This window comes from Sceloporus undulatus, chromosome 4, assembly GCF_019175285.1.
Source record: "Sceloporus undulatus isolate JIND9_A2432 ecotype Alabama chromosome 4, SceUnd_v1.1, whole genome shotgun sequence".
In the NCBI taxonomy this organism is placed as follows: domain Eukaryota; kingdom Metazoa; phylum Chordata; class Lepidosauria; order Squamata; family Phrynosomatidae; genus Sceloporus; species Sceloporus undulatus.
This window is the reverse complement of record NC_056525.1, coordinates 131,840,653-131,852,978: the sequence shown is the minus strand read 5'-3', so window position 1 is coordinate 131,852,978 and position 12,326 is coordinate 131,840,653. Positions and strand designations below refer to the sequence as shown.

Here is a 12,326-nt window from a genome sequence, read left to right as displayed (position 1 = left end):
ACCTCTCATATACACTTTGTAATCAGAACCTGAAAGGAGAGGGGAACAGCATCCAGTCCAGTTTTCCATAGGGGTAATGGAGTGTTTGAGTGACAGAAGCCTACCTCTTGTCCAGCATTATCCAGTCATGCTACTGTGTTTGCACAAGTCAAATATGTATAATCCTCACTTCTGTGTGTGTTGGATCTCTGTCGGCAAGGCACAAAAACTCTTACTGTGCCACAGAGATTACTTTGGTTCTTGCAACTCGCCATTCCACAGAAGTTTATATCGTTTGCTCTTGCATAGCACTATGCCCGAAGGAGGCCCAGTGGTGTTCATTGGAGAATATAATGGTGACTTCTTATACTATGAACAAGCCATTACTATGAGAGGAAATGTGATGAAGGCTGAAGATCAACTCAATCACCAGTACAGGGCTCAGCTTATATTTCCTTCTGTTTTGTGGTAGAGAGCCATGGTGACATGTGTTCAAGCAGAGGGGGCCATCCACCATAGGAGTGGAGTTGAATTTGCTGTAACTGAACAAAAACTTTACTGGTGTCCCATTGGGTGGTCCAGGGATGCTGTGGTGCCTCAATTTGAACTGTAAGATGGACTCAAGTTGGTACTGCAAAAATAAGATAGGAAATGCCTGGTGAGCACTGTCTGCTGAATCAATGCCTCACCTAATGTGAACCCATGCCCTTAAATATGCTCAGATCCTTGATGTAGTCTAGAAAATGTAAGGACAAATGTAGGTAAGTGAGGGAGAAAGGGAGCTTAGACACTTCTGAGTACTTCAGATGAGCATCTAGGAAACTCCCAAACTACTTAATGGCTGAAGTGTATCCATAGAATTCCAAGCTTGGAAAGACATCCTGGGGCCCTCAACTTAAGAAAGGATGACAGCAGGTGCTCCTGTGCCATTAGTTGAGCTATACAGACATCATAATCATTTTGCCCTTACAGTATGCATCAAAGTGATAGCCTCCACTGGTAAATCAGTAGTGATTCCTTAAACAGTTAAAATGCTAATCTAGCATGTTAGATTATATGTTGATATTTATTATGTGCACAGTGGTAGTAATGCATTCTGTCCTTGCAATCAGTGCTTTCTAGACAGTATATAAATACTGTGGCAGAAGGGTCTTTTTAATGGGGTATATTATACTTTCATCTTTTGACTATGTTCCAGTGCGTTTTAACTGTTGTAATAGTTTCTTTAAAGATAATTGTTTTTTTTTAAAAAATTGTATCAAATAGGTATTTTATTCGATTTTGTCTTTAACATGATGCAAATGCTAGGTCCCATGCTGAAAGCAGGTGGATATGGCATTCCTCCAGAGCATCTTTGATGCTCTTGAGACAATATTTAGTTGAGATTAGGCCTGTTACAGACTGCCAAAAAAACTGCTTGGGGTTCTTTGGAGGTATGCTATTTAAATGATGCATGGGTCCAAGAGTCCGGATGCCCACCAAAGCCACACTCCATCTAAGCACTGGAGGGCAGCTTGGTGCCGCTTCCGGATCTTTAGGATGCATGCATCATTAAACAGCATACTCCAAAGAGACCTGAAGCAGCTTTATTTTGCAGCTGTAACAGGCCTAGATTAGGCTTTCTATGTACAGTATCAGTTTAGGAGGGAAAATAGAATCTACAGCTTTAAGAAAGACAAGGATTGTGGGAAATCCCAGGGTCTTATACTGTCTCCCTCTAGCTAGTTTCAGTTGTGTGTAAGATTTCAGCCAAGTCAGACCTGGAGAGAGTATTTTCCTTTGACAAAGATAAGTCCACAGAAGAAGAAGAAGAAGGTAAAACCCACCAAGAAGAGAGAGCAAGGTATTTAAGAAGGACTATTGAGAAAAAGGAGATCAGTTTCATGTTTTGTGTTAATACCAGTAAAGCTTGGAAAACTTAAGAAATTTGTGGACAGTCTTTTGTTCAGGCTGTGTTCCCGGGAGCCAGAGACCTTACACACCAAAAGTCCATAGCATCGCTCTTGGGACAAATAGATATAATAAATAAATAAAAACACATTCACTTGAACACAATAACATGGATCATAAGCTCTACAATATCCGGGTTTCCAATTACAAGATATTATGCAGTTACTGTCAGTTTAGCACACTAAAGGGGTGGGGAGGGTATTGTTAGAGAACATGTCTCTGGTCCCTCTACTCACATAGACAGTCAAATGTCCAAAAATGGTACCCATCACTTCATAATGTATCTTAATGTATGTGTGTCTAATGTATTTAATAATGTGCACAAGCTTTTTTTTTAATCAGATGCTGGTAAGAGAAACCACTCTGCTAATACTTGGAATAATGAGAGGGGGACAACTCAGGACTGAGATTATTGTTGAAAAAAAGAACTGTGTAACTGGCCAAGTTAGGCAAATCCCAAAGCTGAAGCTGTTTTGGCTAGTTCCTCAGCTACATAGCATTTCCATCCATACCAGTCAGTTTAATGTGTTCTGTGTTGGGATTCTAGGAACGGAGGGAAGAAATTGCTACCATGGAAACAATCAAAATGGGAAATCTGTCTGTGAGCCCTATTGGACATTGATGTAGCTTGGCAGACCCTGCAGTACTATGCAGGTCTAGCTGCTTCCATGGCAGGTGAGTGCACCGTCTGGTTTGTTGTTTTCTTTGTTCTGGAACCATTCTTCCCAGGTTGTCTCCTTGGTAGAGTACAGAAATATAAATGTGAGTAAATACTTGGGTCCAAAACACACTGCAGAAATATCCAGTTTGAGACCAGCCCAGCTCAATGCTAGGGAGTTCTGGGAACTGTAGTTTTGTGAGACATTTTGCCTTCTCGTTTGAGCGCTCTGGGGCCACAATAAACTACAATTCCTAGGATTTCCTTGCACTGAACCAGGGCAGTTAAAACAGTCTCAAACTGGATTATTTCTGCAGTGTGTTTTGGACCAGTCATGGAAAGAGCCCCAGAAAGGAGGTATATTTGTATTTGAGATGTTACAGGTTTTCTTTAAGTCTTCATCTTTTGTTTGTGGACCAATAGATTTTGCTATCTGAAAGGCCACTGTTGATACAAGTTGTTACAGGTACCAACAACAATGACATCACGGTCCTTAGGTTGTATACCTGTTGTAACTGTAATATCAAAGTATGCACATTCTCTTTTGAATCACTTTATATGCTGCAGAAAATTTTTTTGGCTTTGGCTCCCGCAGTCAGAAAGCCTCAACAGAAAGTTTATCCTGCCATCCAATAATGGCAGTCAGTTCTGCAACCTAGTAGATGTCATAACTATGAATCCACTTTAGCTGTCATGAAAAATCCTTTTGAATCCTGAGATCTGCAGTTTAGGGAGGGGCATTTGAATTCTCAGCCAGAGAGCTTTAGTATCACACACAAGATCCAGATTTATAGGATGCAATCACGGCAGTTGAAGTGGAATCATAGTGTATTGTAAATGGGCCTCTGATCTGTCTTGGCGCGCTTTTACTGGATTAGGCAGTGACAGCTACGGAGGAGTCAGATTGCATAAAGGGTTGGGCTTGACTAGACAGCCCTGCCCTTCCCATCAGAGTGCTCCTATATCCTGTAGTTTTTTGAATGATGAAAGCTGCCCTTGGCTTCTGGTCAGCCTTGTAAGGTGAAAACTCACCTGGTATTTGTGAGTGACTATGAAATTCATTCTGGCAAGAACTATTCAGGAAAATAAGTGGGTTGGCAGAAGAGGGCTACAATGCTCCCCACTTCTTCTAGCAGTGCACTCAGTTTCTGTGCTGAGTGTAGAAGATGTGTTTTTTCCCTCCACAAACATATGGTAAACAGTGGGGATGGGGAATCACTGTGGCCTTGCCCACTAGTCTGCTAAGCAGAAAACAAGTATGGGCCCTTTAGCCACCTTGTCATTGTTGTGGGCTTATTAAAAGTCTGATCTTCCTACTCATGCTTTCTTTTCTTTTCCTTTTTTTTTCTTTTCCCTTTTTTTCTTGTGGTCTAGGTCAAGCACATTCAGCTCCCTCGAGGATCCTTTGGGTAACCAGAAGAAGCCTCTTGGAGTATGCGTTGGGATAGGGGCTTGGAATTACCCTTTTCAGATTGCCGGCACGAAGTCAGCTCCTGCTTTAGCCTGTGGTAAAGAAATGTTTCTTGCTTGAGAAGTGGAAATTATTCCCCAATGTAGATTATGTTATGAAGCTCTATTGCTACCCTTTTTCACTGGGTGTGTGAAGAATGGAGTAGAGAAAATAACTCTTATGTTCTATTGCTTATACTTTGGAGGTAAGGAAAATTTAAAAGGAAGATTAGGGAGGAAAGAAGCACATGGGGACTAGCAGTGACTTGGTTGTGTTATTCCTCTGGCTGGTTGAGCATGTGGCAGGTGATCCATAATTCTGCCTTTGTTTATGACAGCCTTTACTGATTTGTCATGATTGAGATGGGGTTTTTTTAACCCTTGAAGCCTCCTCCTTTTCCATTGCAAACTTTTAGGCAGGGATAATGCACATCCTCTCCCCTTCTGCTTATCCTTCTGTAGTGGGTCTCCTAGGTAATGCCATGGTTTTCAAGCCTCTCCCTTCACCCCAGTGTCTGTTCTGATGCTGGCAGAAATCTACAATGAGGCTGGTGTTCCCAGAGGGACTTTTCAACGTGGTGCAAGGTGGAGCTGCCACAGGCCAGTTTCTGATTCAGCACCCAAATGTGGCCAAGGTTCTTTTACTGGGAGTGTGCCAACAGGCATCAAGGTACAAGATAATAAGTTGGCATTAATGAACAGTAAAGTTTAGCATTTAAAGGGCTTCTAAGAGATCTGATTGCCACTAAGTACCATACCTTTGACTTGTTGATCCATTAAGAACATTATATGCTAGATAAGGTAAATTCATGAGGGGTTTTGTACCCTGAAGGGAGGTGGCAGTTGAGTGGAGCCAGGGACTGATCATGTAAATGTAGGTCCATTCAAGTCACTACATTCCAATCCTTGAGTGCATAACTGACATCTATAGTTTTGTAGATTGTTAGAGGAAAGTTAGAAGAAAGGAACCAAGATTAAGCAAACTGGTTTATTATACATAATAAATGTCTGTACACATATGTCATATTATTTTGCATTCATTCCCTGGGGAAGCACAAATTGCTTTATGATAGTTCTGTAACTTGTCCTTGGAACCACATTGGATTCCAAGATGTTAAAAGCAAGGAGAATTTGCATCTGAGTGGTAATTAATCTATCATTACACAAAATCTGGTGACTGTGGTGATGTATGCAAAACAGGAAAACTTTGTTTATGTGAAGCTATTCTATGCTTAGAAATGCCTAGGATATATTGATTGATCACTGTTTGATGAGCAGAAAGTCTCTTTTGAAGGGAAACACACTAACATGGAGTCCCACTAAGATGGCTTGTACCTTTATCTGGAAATTCTATGGAGCTATGATAGACTTTAACTTCTTGCCAATTTCCCTCATCCGGTCTGTGCTTTAATAGATTATGAGGTGCAGGCTAAAGGAATCAAACCAGTTACCTGGAGTTAGGGGGCAAGTCCCCCTTCATCATCTTCTCTGACTGTGCCTTGGAGAATGCTGTGAAAGGAGCACTCATGGCCAATTTCTCTCCCAAGGCCAGGTAGGCAGCTCCTGAGAGACAAAAACTGAGAACTGCTTAAGTCATGGAAAAAGCCAGTGTGGAGTTTAGTGGCAGTATCTTAGGGCTTTGAACAAGAAAGCTGCTGTGTCATGTGTGCAGAATCACCACAGTGCAGTGTTTTCTTAAATGATGCTAATCTGATCCTGCCATAAGGGACAGAGCTACTGTAAACACCTTTCTTGAACCTGGAGCTCCTGAGCAGACATATGGGCTGGCTTCTGAGGAGGTACACAAGAGTTGTTGACTTTTTTGCTCAGTAAATTATATTATTATTATTAGTGCATGTTCCCAGGCCCAAACTATTTTTGTGGACCATGATCCTTCAGTTTACCTGGAGTGCTACTTTGGCAAAATAAAAACCAGGGTGATGCTGGTGCTGTTAAATGTGTGCCAGCTGCTAGAAGCTTCTTGGATCAGCAATCTACCTTTTAAATAGGTTCCTCCCACCTCCCATGCGCGCGCACACATGCACGCACACACACACACACACACGACATTGAATGTCTAGTTAAAGCAACTGTAGGGGCGGTGCTTATCTCCTTTACAAGCCAAAGACCCAGCGTTGTCCAAGGACTGCTCTGGTGGCATGTGGCCAGCATGACTGCAGCAAACACTGTTACCTTCCCACAAAGTGGTACCTGTTATCTACGCATTTGCATGCTTTCGAATTGCTAAGTTAGCGAAGCTGGGATTAGTGACAGAAGCTCAGCTTTTCATGCAGTATCCTGCGTGATGTTATACCCTGTACACTGCTCATATTTCAAAAACTAATATATACTTTTGACCACTTCCTGGGTGGGATGTGGAGTTTCTTGAGAGGAGGGCATTTCATGCAGTCCCTAGACAGTCCCTAAGACAAAAAAATAAAAACCTGAACTGAACTGACTTGTCTGCCCTGCCTAGTTAAATGAAGGATTGTCTCAAAATATCCTAAGAAGTATTTGGCAATTATTTCATTAGAAAGTGTGTGGCCCTCTAGTATTGAACTGAACTTCAATAAACTCTAGTTGAGTGGTTGGAGGTTCCATCTTATATGGAATGCCAGATATTCATTCCTGATTTAGCTTTCAGTTTGTTTATTTCCTGCTCTTCAAGAAACTCCCTCCTTCCCGTTGTGTCCTGGGTGAGGGAGGATAGATCAGTCAGTTGTTGTTTAGGTCCCTGTATCTCAATGCACTTATAAGATGATGCTGCAGGATTTATCTACCTTGTGACATTTGATGGCACAGCTTGGGCACTTTTTCAGACCTGATCTCTTCCTTAGGTTTGCTGCAATGGACTCGATGTTGTGTCAACGTGAATTCCTGAATGCCTTCACCAAAGAAGTTGTGAAAGAGACCCAGAAAAAATCAAATTGGTGATCCTCTGATGGAAGACACAAGGATGGGGGCACTTAAACCGGCCCACCTGGAGAAGGTGCTCAGCTTGTTAAACAAGCAAAGGACCAAGTGAGTATACTGGGCTGGATCAGATAGTAGGACTTGGCAATGGCCCTTCCAATGTAAACTAGAAAAGTGTCATACAGGTACTTTAATAGTAAAATCACGGTCTACAATTCAAAAAGGATGTTGAGAAACTGGAGCATCTCCAAAGGAGGGTGACCAAAATGGTGAAGGTCCAGAAACCATGCCTTATGAAACAGATTTAGGGAACTGGGTATGTTTTACCTTGAGAAGAGATGGTTAAGAAATTATATGATAGCCCTGTTTAAATATTTAAAGGGATGTCATATTGAGGATGGGAGCAAGCTTTTTTTTCTGCTGCTCCAGAGAATAACCTGAAACAATGGGATGCAAGCTACAGGAAAAGAGATTCCACCTTAACATCAGGAGGAATTTCCTGACAGTAAGAGCTGTTTGAACAGTGGAACATACTACCCCTCGGAGTGTTGGTGGGGTCTCCTTCCTTGGAGGTCTTTAAGCAGAAGCTGGATGGCCATCTGTCGGGTATGCTTTGACTGAGAGTTCCTGCATGGCAGGGGGTTGGAATGGATGGCCCTTGTAGTTTCTTCCTATTCTTGCACAGTGTGTGGGCACCACCAGCAGTACTACATAGCACCCTACAAAGAAAGGCTTGTTACTTTTTCGTGTACAGAAAAGATGACCCAGGACAGAAAGACAACATATTACAGACCCTCTCATGCAGTAAAAGAATCTAAGGCCTGTTACAGACTGCCAAAATAAAGCTGCTTCGGGTCTCTTTGGAGGTATGCTATTTAAATGATGCATGCATCCTAAGAATCCGGAAGCTGCACCAAAAGCTGCACTCTGGTGCATAGGAATGGAGTGTGGCTTTGGCGCGACCTCTGGACTCTTAGGACCCATGCATCATTTAAATAGCATACCTCCAAAGAGACCCGAAGCAGCTTTATTTTGGCAGTCTGTAACAGGCCTAAGTCATCCAAAATTTTTTACTAGTACAAGATGCAGAATGAGGGAATGGAGGGGAGACTTTTAAAAACCATGCATAATTTAACTCATGTAGTATTTTGTATAAGACCTGGTAAGGGCCATTAGCTTAGATGGCTTTAAGAGTTTTCAAATAATTCATGGTGGATAGCTCCATTAATAGCTACTAGTCATGCTGGTTATAAGAAATCTCCAATTCAAAAAGTGTGTAGTACTGACTAATGCTTGGAGGCAACAGCTTTGGCTTTGATAGGTTTCTCAGGGGCACCTGGTTGGTCACAATAGGAAATGGTAGGTGACCTTTGGTTTGATACAACATGGACCATCTTATGTCCTTATGCTTATAATTTAGCTGCAGAAAACAAGCAGGACTGCAAATGTAATCCAAAGTCTTCAAACTATGTGCTAAACATGTGGCCTTCACCAGCAGTATGACAAGACTATGAAGAGAAGAACATCTCAAGGCTGTTGATGCTTGCTCTGAGCAAAGGTTACTTAGTTTATCTGAACATGATAGTAGGTTAGTGATTAACATGTTACCTTTAAGAATCCAGATCTTTGGCTGCCAAATGAAATTAATTGCCCTGCCACAACCACTCCTTTACTCAAAGATCTCCTCCTCTTCTCTGAAAACCGCAAAGGAGTCAGGGGCAAAGAGAGTTTGTGATAATCACAAGAAATAGCTTGCTTTTAAGCCAAGCCAAAAATTCAAAGTCCTTCTGGCTGCAGTGATAGCTCTGCAAGCAGTCTTTGCCTCAGAAGATTCTGAGCCAATTCATACTCTTTTGCCACATACCCGGATAATCCTGGCAGCCTCCAATAGGACAGTACTCCGTTCCATGCCCGATTTCTGGCTCCATATTTTAAAGGCAGTCTGTGCACTCTGCACAGCAAGAGCTACTTCCTTAGCTCCAGAGAAGCGAAACTTGCCAATAACTCTGCCTGGAAAAGATTAAATAAATTTAAGTATCATATGCTTAACTAGCAATCTCTACTACAATGACTGTATAGAAGAAAAGCCCACATGAACTCTGGTCTTTAAACAAGTGCAATTCTTAATAGTGTACAGTGCATCCACTTTATACGCGGGCACGCTTTACATGGACTTGAGAGTACGCGCTCAAGCCATGGGCAACATGCAGGGTGCAAGGGGCGGCGCATCCCATTCAAATGAATGGGGTGCGTGCCCGTGGTGCCCCGCGTGCTCCCACGCCGCTGCACACAAGCCCTATTCAAATGAATGGGGCTCAAGCATACGTGTAATTAGCCTTACGCCAGGGGGGAGGGGGGTCCCCGCTGTATTTACATTTCCAACCTCTCTCAGAGGTTACATCCCTTAAATATGAAAGCTACAATGCAGAAAAAGAAGGAATGTTGCTATATCCAAAAGAGATGTTGCTATATCCAAAACTATGCACACCAAAACAGTTCAAATTATTTATCAAGATAAAAGTAAATTCTACAACTTGTAGAGCAAGTACATTTATATGATTTATCTCAATGAGTATTCCTTAGTCTGTATTTTTGTTTTATTAATCAATTCTTAATTCCTCTGGCAGTTGAAGTTTGAATAGCTTTTTACACTAAAACAAAAGTGGGCAGACTTCAGATTAGTGGGATCTACTTTGTCTTTGGATCTACATGTAGTAGATATGTTCAAAAATTCAAACACAGTTTGAAGCAGCACCACACATATTATAGGAACCTGGAACATGAGAAGCATGAGCTAGACAAAGTAAAAAAGGAAATGGAACATACGAACATAGCAATACTGGGGGTAAGTGAGCTAAAATGGATAGGAATTGATCAATTTGACTCAGACAACTACACAGTGTTTTACTCAGGAAATGAAAAGACATGAAGAAACTGGGTGGTTTTCATACTAAAAGGAGATATGTCAAAGGCAGTCAAAGAGTACAATCCAAAATCAGACTGAATCATCTCAATAACGTCCCATGGAAAACCTATAACTATCACCATAATTCATGTTTATGCACTTACAACCGAGGCAGAGGAGGAAGAAATCGAGAGATTCTACAAAGGAATCCAGGTAGAAACTGTTAACACACCACCAGAGGGCATCAAGCCAACCACAGGCAGTTTAGTCAACTTGGCTTCCAGGGAGAGTTCTAGCTTGATTTGATTGTCTTTTTGGCTGTCTACGGTATCTTCAGCACTCTTTTCCAGCGCCACATCTCAAATGAATTAATTTTCTTCCCACCTGCTTTCTTCACTATCCAACTTTCACATCCATACGTGGTAATGGGGAATACAATAGAATGGATGATTCTAATTTTAGTGTTCAGTTGTGTATCCTTACTCTTTAGGATTTTGTTTGGTTCTTTCACAGCTGCCCTTCCCATTCCTAATCTTCTTCTGATTTCTTGACTGCAATCTCCAATCTGATTAGAGTTTGATCCAAGCTATGGGAAATCTTTAGTTATTTCAATTTCCTCATTATCTAGGTTGAATTGATGTACATCCTCCATAGTCATTATTTTTGTTTTCTTTATGTTTAACATTAGGCCTGTTTTTATGTTTTCCTCTTTGACTTTCTTTAATGACTGTTCCAAGTATGTGATGCTTTCCTCTAGTTCAGTGGTCCCCAAACTGCACCATTTAAGAAATTTTGGACTTCAGCTCCCAGAAGCCTCAGCCATGTTGGCAAATAGTCTGGGATTGTGGGAGCAACATTAGACTCAAAGGAAGGAGGTGTGAAACTTGGAAGAAGAAACATCAACAATTTAAGATATACAGATGACACCATATTAGTACCAGAATATAGCAAAAAATTAGAATGTTTCCTGAAGGTGAAGGAAGAAAGTGCAAAGGCATTTTGGCAGCTGAACTTAAATAATAATAATAATAATAATAATAGGCGCACAGATGATTTACACAACTTTAATGTAGATGATGAAGACACTGAAATAGTTCAAGATTTTCCATATCATGGCTGAGTCATTAATCAGAATGTAGACGGCAGCCAAGACATCAGAAAACTAGGACATGGAAGGACAGCTATGAAATATCACTGAATGATAAAGTAGGATTATCTGTGCCATCATATTTCTTGTTTTTATGTATGGTTGTGAAAGCTCAACAGTGAAAAAGTTGACAGAAAGAAAATAAAATGATTTGAAATGTAGTGCTGGGGAAGAGTTCTATAGATACCGTGGACTACTAAAAAGACAAATAAATGGGTCCCAGACCAAATCAAGCTTGAACTCTCTCCCTAAAAACCAAGATAATTAAACTGAGATTGTCATACTTTGGACATATCATGACAAGACATGACTTACTAGAAAAGATAATGCTGCTTGGTAAGGTAGTAGGCAGCAGGAAAGACAGCACTCCAGACTATGATAGGAGCTCACTCCATCATGTAGCGCCTTGGGCCTCAAAGTACCAACCTTCTGCCCTATACTATTGTAATATTTAGTATTTCTGACCTTTACTATTCCTAATACAGTATTTGCATATTTTGCATACTGCTTCTCAGCCAAGGTTTTCATTCATCAGCAGACTATGTTCAAGGTCTTGTTATACAGGTATAAAATCACTACCACAAGTGCAAATAAATTACTTCAAATGGCAACAGATATGTATTTTTGCTCCCATTCTTTGAGGTTAGAATTAATTTAAGTCAGGAAAATCGTTTATGAGTGATGTAAATGCTACCTAAATAGCATTAGCACCAGATTAACATGATACAAAGGAAACCATACAGTACATTCCCAAATCAGCTCTTGCTTAACCCTGATTACACATGTCTATATGATAGGAAGAAATCACTTGAATTCCAGACCTCCAGAACATCACCCCAGAAGATACCAACCAGTTGCTGGCTCGTATGCATCCTCCATGTGGTCCCCATCTGCTGGCTCAGTTCGGGTACCCTCTCGATAGTTGAGGGCTTCCTGCAGCTGAAATGTACCAGTGACAGTGCTCATTGCAGCACAACGGAGTAGACGAGGGACGCCACGTAGAAGAAACAAGACGTTGGGACTGAAAAGCATCCGACTGGCATGCAGGCACACAGCTGCATAGGAAAGAAGGAAGACAGTACTTTGTGATGCACATAACCAAGTGTGTGTGTATGTGCCTTCAAACCACCTATCAATTTAAAGAGGCTACCTGAATTTCATAGGGTTTTCTTAGGGAAGGAATACAGTGGGTCTTTGGTTTGGTTTGGTTCCAGGACCCCCCGTGGATAACAAAATCCATGGATGCACAGGTCCCATTATATACAATGGCATAGTAAAAAGATGTCCTTTATATAAAATTGCAAACTCAAAGTTTGCCAATGACC

General features: G+C 41.3%; 1 protein-coding gene and 1 pseudogene across 1 annotated transcript in view; one reads left to right on the top strand and one right to left on the bottom strand.

The window, feature by feature from the left end:
* LOC121928032 overlaps positions 1-8,700 on the top strand; it is a 10,164-nt pseudogene extending 1,464 nt beyond the window's left edge.
* Positions 1-12,082, bottom strand: part of LOC121929230 (4-trimethylaminobutyraldehyde dehydrogenase-like) — a 215,704-nt gene extending 203,622 nt beyond the window's left edge. Inside the window, exons 1-2 of the mRNA XM_042464577.1 lie at positions 11,853-12,082; positions 8,814-8,959 (exon numbers count right to left, since the gene is read on the bottom strand). Coding sequence (XP_042320511.1) covers positions 8,814-8,959; positions 11,853-12,033 — 327 coding nt within the window. The 5' untranslated portion in view covers positions 12,034-12,082. The remainder of the gene's footprint in view (positions 1-8,813; positions 8,960-11,852) is intronic.
* Positions 12,083-12,326: the final 244 nt, after the last annotated feature.